The 2,729-nt window shown below is 36.3% G+C and overlaps 1 protein-coding gene across 2 annotated transcripts in view; it reads left to right on the forward strand.

The window, feature by feature from the left end:
- Window positions 1–2,729, forward strand: part of VPS13C (vacuolar protein sorting 13 homolog C) — a 186,579-nt gene that overhangs the window by 38,212 nt on the left and 145,638 nt on the right. For both annotated transcript variants that reach the window (XM_077747730.1, XM_077747741.1), the window contains exons 8-9: window positions 879–938; window positions 1,742–1,822. In XM_077747730.1, coding sequence (XP_077603856.1) covers window positions 879–938; window positions 1,742–1,822 — 141 coding nt within the window. The remainder of the gene's footprint in view (window positions 1–878; window positions 939–1,741; window positions 1,823–2,729) is intronic.

The following is a 2,729-nucleotide window of genomic DNA, read 5'->3' on the forward strand; positions in this document are numbered from 1 at the left end:
GCTCTGCAATGAAAAAATGAAATCTTGTCATTTGCAACAATGTGAAAGTCTGTTTTGTTTTTTTTTTTAAGATTTTTAAAAAGTAATCTCTACACCCAACATGGGGCTCAAACTCATGACCCCGAGTTCAAGTCACGCACTCTTATGACTGAGACAACCAGGCGCCCTTCAAGTCTGTCTTTTACAACATAATTAAAAAGGGCCTCCTGTCTTCTACCCCACTTATGCCCCATAACTGCTGCCTCTCTTTCTCTTCTTTAACTTTTTGAGAGAATTTTCCACCTTTACCATCTTTGTTTCCTCACTGCCTGCTGACTCACTACCCAGTGTACTCTGACTCTGCTACGGCTCTGAGATTGTTCTTACCAAGTCCATCAGTTAACACCCTGACTGCTCAATAAATTAGTTTTAGTTTATCTCATGGCACCCTTTGTCCTTACCATGCTGAGTTTCTAGAAACATGGTTATTCTATGATTTCCATATTCTCATGGTTTTCTTCCTGTTTTGCAATAATTATTTGATCTTTTAAAAGAATGTGGACCTTCTTACTCACTATCTTATAGGCTGGAGTTTTTTTCTTCTTTGTTCATTTATTCATATCCAGTTCCTTCCACACAGACACATAGTTTAGACAAAGAACAACTCAGTAATTCTTTTCTGGATGAATGAACTCCGTTAAATTAGAACCTCCTCAATTCTATTTTCACCATTTCTTTGATTTTTGTCAATTAGATATGTAAGGAAAGAGCAAACAGTAACGAACATTACCCAGATGTCTTTTCTTTTGTCTAAGTAATTTTATTAAAGTTTATAAATATTAGAGCACTGTTTTGTGATATATATACTATGTTTCACAGTTATTCTTTTTTTCTTTTAGACTGCAAATGAACATTGGACTCCATGCATATTAAATGAAGCAGAAAAAATTATATACAAGGTATTAGACTGGATTAAGAATTTGTTATTATTTTTCTAGGTACAAACACCTAACGTATTTTTTTGAAACTTTGACGGAGCCCAGCGTGCCATTGAAGTGTGAGTTAAAAATGTAGGGCCTAGTTTTGTTCTGCTACTTACTAGGTGACTTTCTCTAATCACTGACCTTTTCTGATGTTTAGGTTCTTCACCTAGCAGAAGGAATCAGATAAAATTAATATTTTCCAAACGTATTTTATGGAGCGTTAGGTAATTGAGATGATAGATTTATAGAAAAAATATTCTCTGGTCAGTATTACTGATGGAAGTACTAAACTGTACATAGTTAAACACGGTGTTTCATTTTAAGTCACAGGACTTCCCGATACTTTAAATATGCTAATAAACATGGTGAATTTATAGCTTTCCCCACCTTGTTGTTCTTGATTCCCCTCCCCTCACCCCTCCCTCTAAACAGCCGTTCCTCGTTCCTGTCCAATGGAGGAATCATGTCTTTCTTATTCAGCAAAACATGTACAAGGTCTGTTAAGTAGTAAATTATTAATTAATATTTGATAATTAAATGAATGAATCTCCTTGGAAATAATGTTGCCGAAAGCACAGTTTACCAAATGCTAAGGTTAATAATAAAGTCTATGAATAACATGCATATGTTTTCCCCATTTTTGCTTATTTTTTTTTTTTTATTTAAAAGCTCAAAATGGCAATTGGATAATTTCAGGGTGAATATGAGAATACCCTTTTAACACTGGTTCATAATTTTAATGTGTTAGTTCCTTGACCTCTTTCATTTTTCTTTCATAGCTTATACGACTTGATAGTCTCAGTGCCTACTGGAATGTAAACTGCAGCATGTCTTACCAGGGATCGAAGGAGCAGATCTTGGTAAGTCCAGTTTATGCCTGAAGAGCTAACTACACTCCCTAAACTTTTTAAATGTAAGTGCTGTGTGAGGACAGGATATAGTTTTTTATTTAAGTTGTATTTAATGGTATCAGAATCATCAGACACGGTTTTTGGAATCCACTCTTTTTTAAAATTTTTATTTAAAATAAACTTCAAAAGTAAACTTTTATATTTGAAGATCTTTGTGAAATCATTCACTACACAGTGAAATAATAACCTGTATTATTAAAACTGCATTTATGGTTTTTTACACTCCCATTTTGATGGCATTCTGGTTACATTGTGGTGTTTCATGTCAGAATGATTACTTGAAGAGTATCGTAAGGAAAGATGATACCTTTCAGATCTAAAGAACATATCCTTAGCAGGTTTTTTAAATGTTATTTTATTTATTTCTGAGACAGAGAGAGAGAGAGAGCGTGAGCAGGGGAGGGTTAGAGAGAGAGGGAGACACAGAATCTGAAACAGGCTCCAGGCTCTGAGCTGACTGTCAGCACAGAGCCCGATGTGGGGCTCGAACCCATGAACCGTGAGATCATGACCTAAGCCGAAATCGGACGCTTAACTGACTGGGTCATCCAGGTGCCCCAGCAATTTTTTTTTTTTAATTGAAATGTAGATGACCTTAGCAAATGTTCTAAGCATTTGTTTTGTTTTTTGTTTTTTTTAAATTGTTTTTTAAAATGTTTATTTTTTTGAGACAGAGAGAGTGAGAGAGAGAGAGAGAGAGACAGAGTGTAAGCAGGAGGGATGGGGCAGAGAGGGAAGGAGACACAGAATCAGAAGCAGGCTGGGGCGCCTGGGTGGCTTAGTCGGTTAAGCGTCCGACTTTCGCTTAGGTCATGATCTCGCAGTTCGTGGGTTCGAGCCCCGCGTCGGGCTCTGT

Source organism: Crocuta crocuta, unplaced genomic scaffold (genome assembly GCF_008692635.1).
Source record: "Crocuta crocuta isolate KB4526 unplaced genomic scaffold, BGI_CrCroc_1.0 scaffold130, whole genome shotgun sequence".
In the NCBI taxonomy this organism is placed as follows: Eukaryota; Metazoa; Chordata; class Mammalia; order Carnivora; family Hyaenidae; genus Crocuta; species Crocuta crocuta.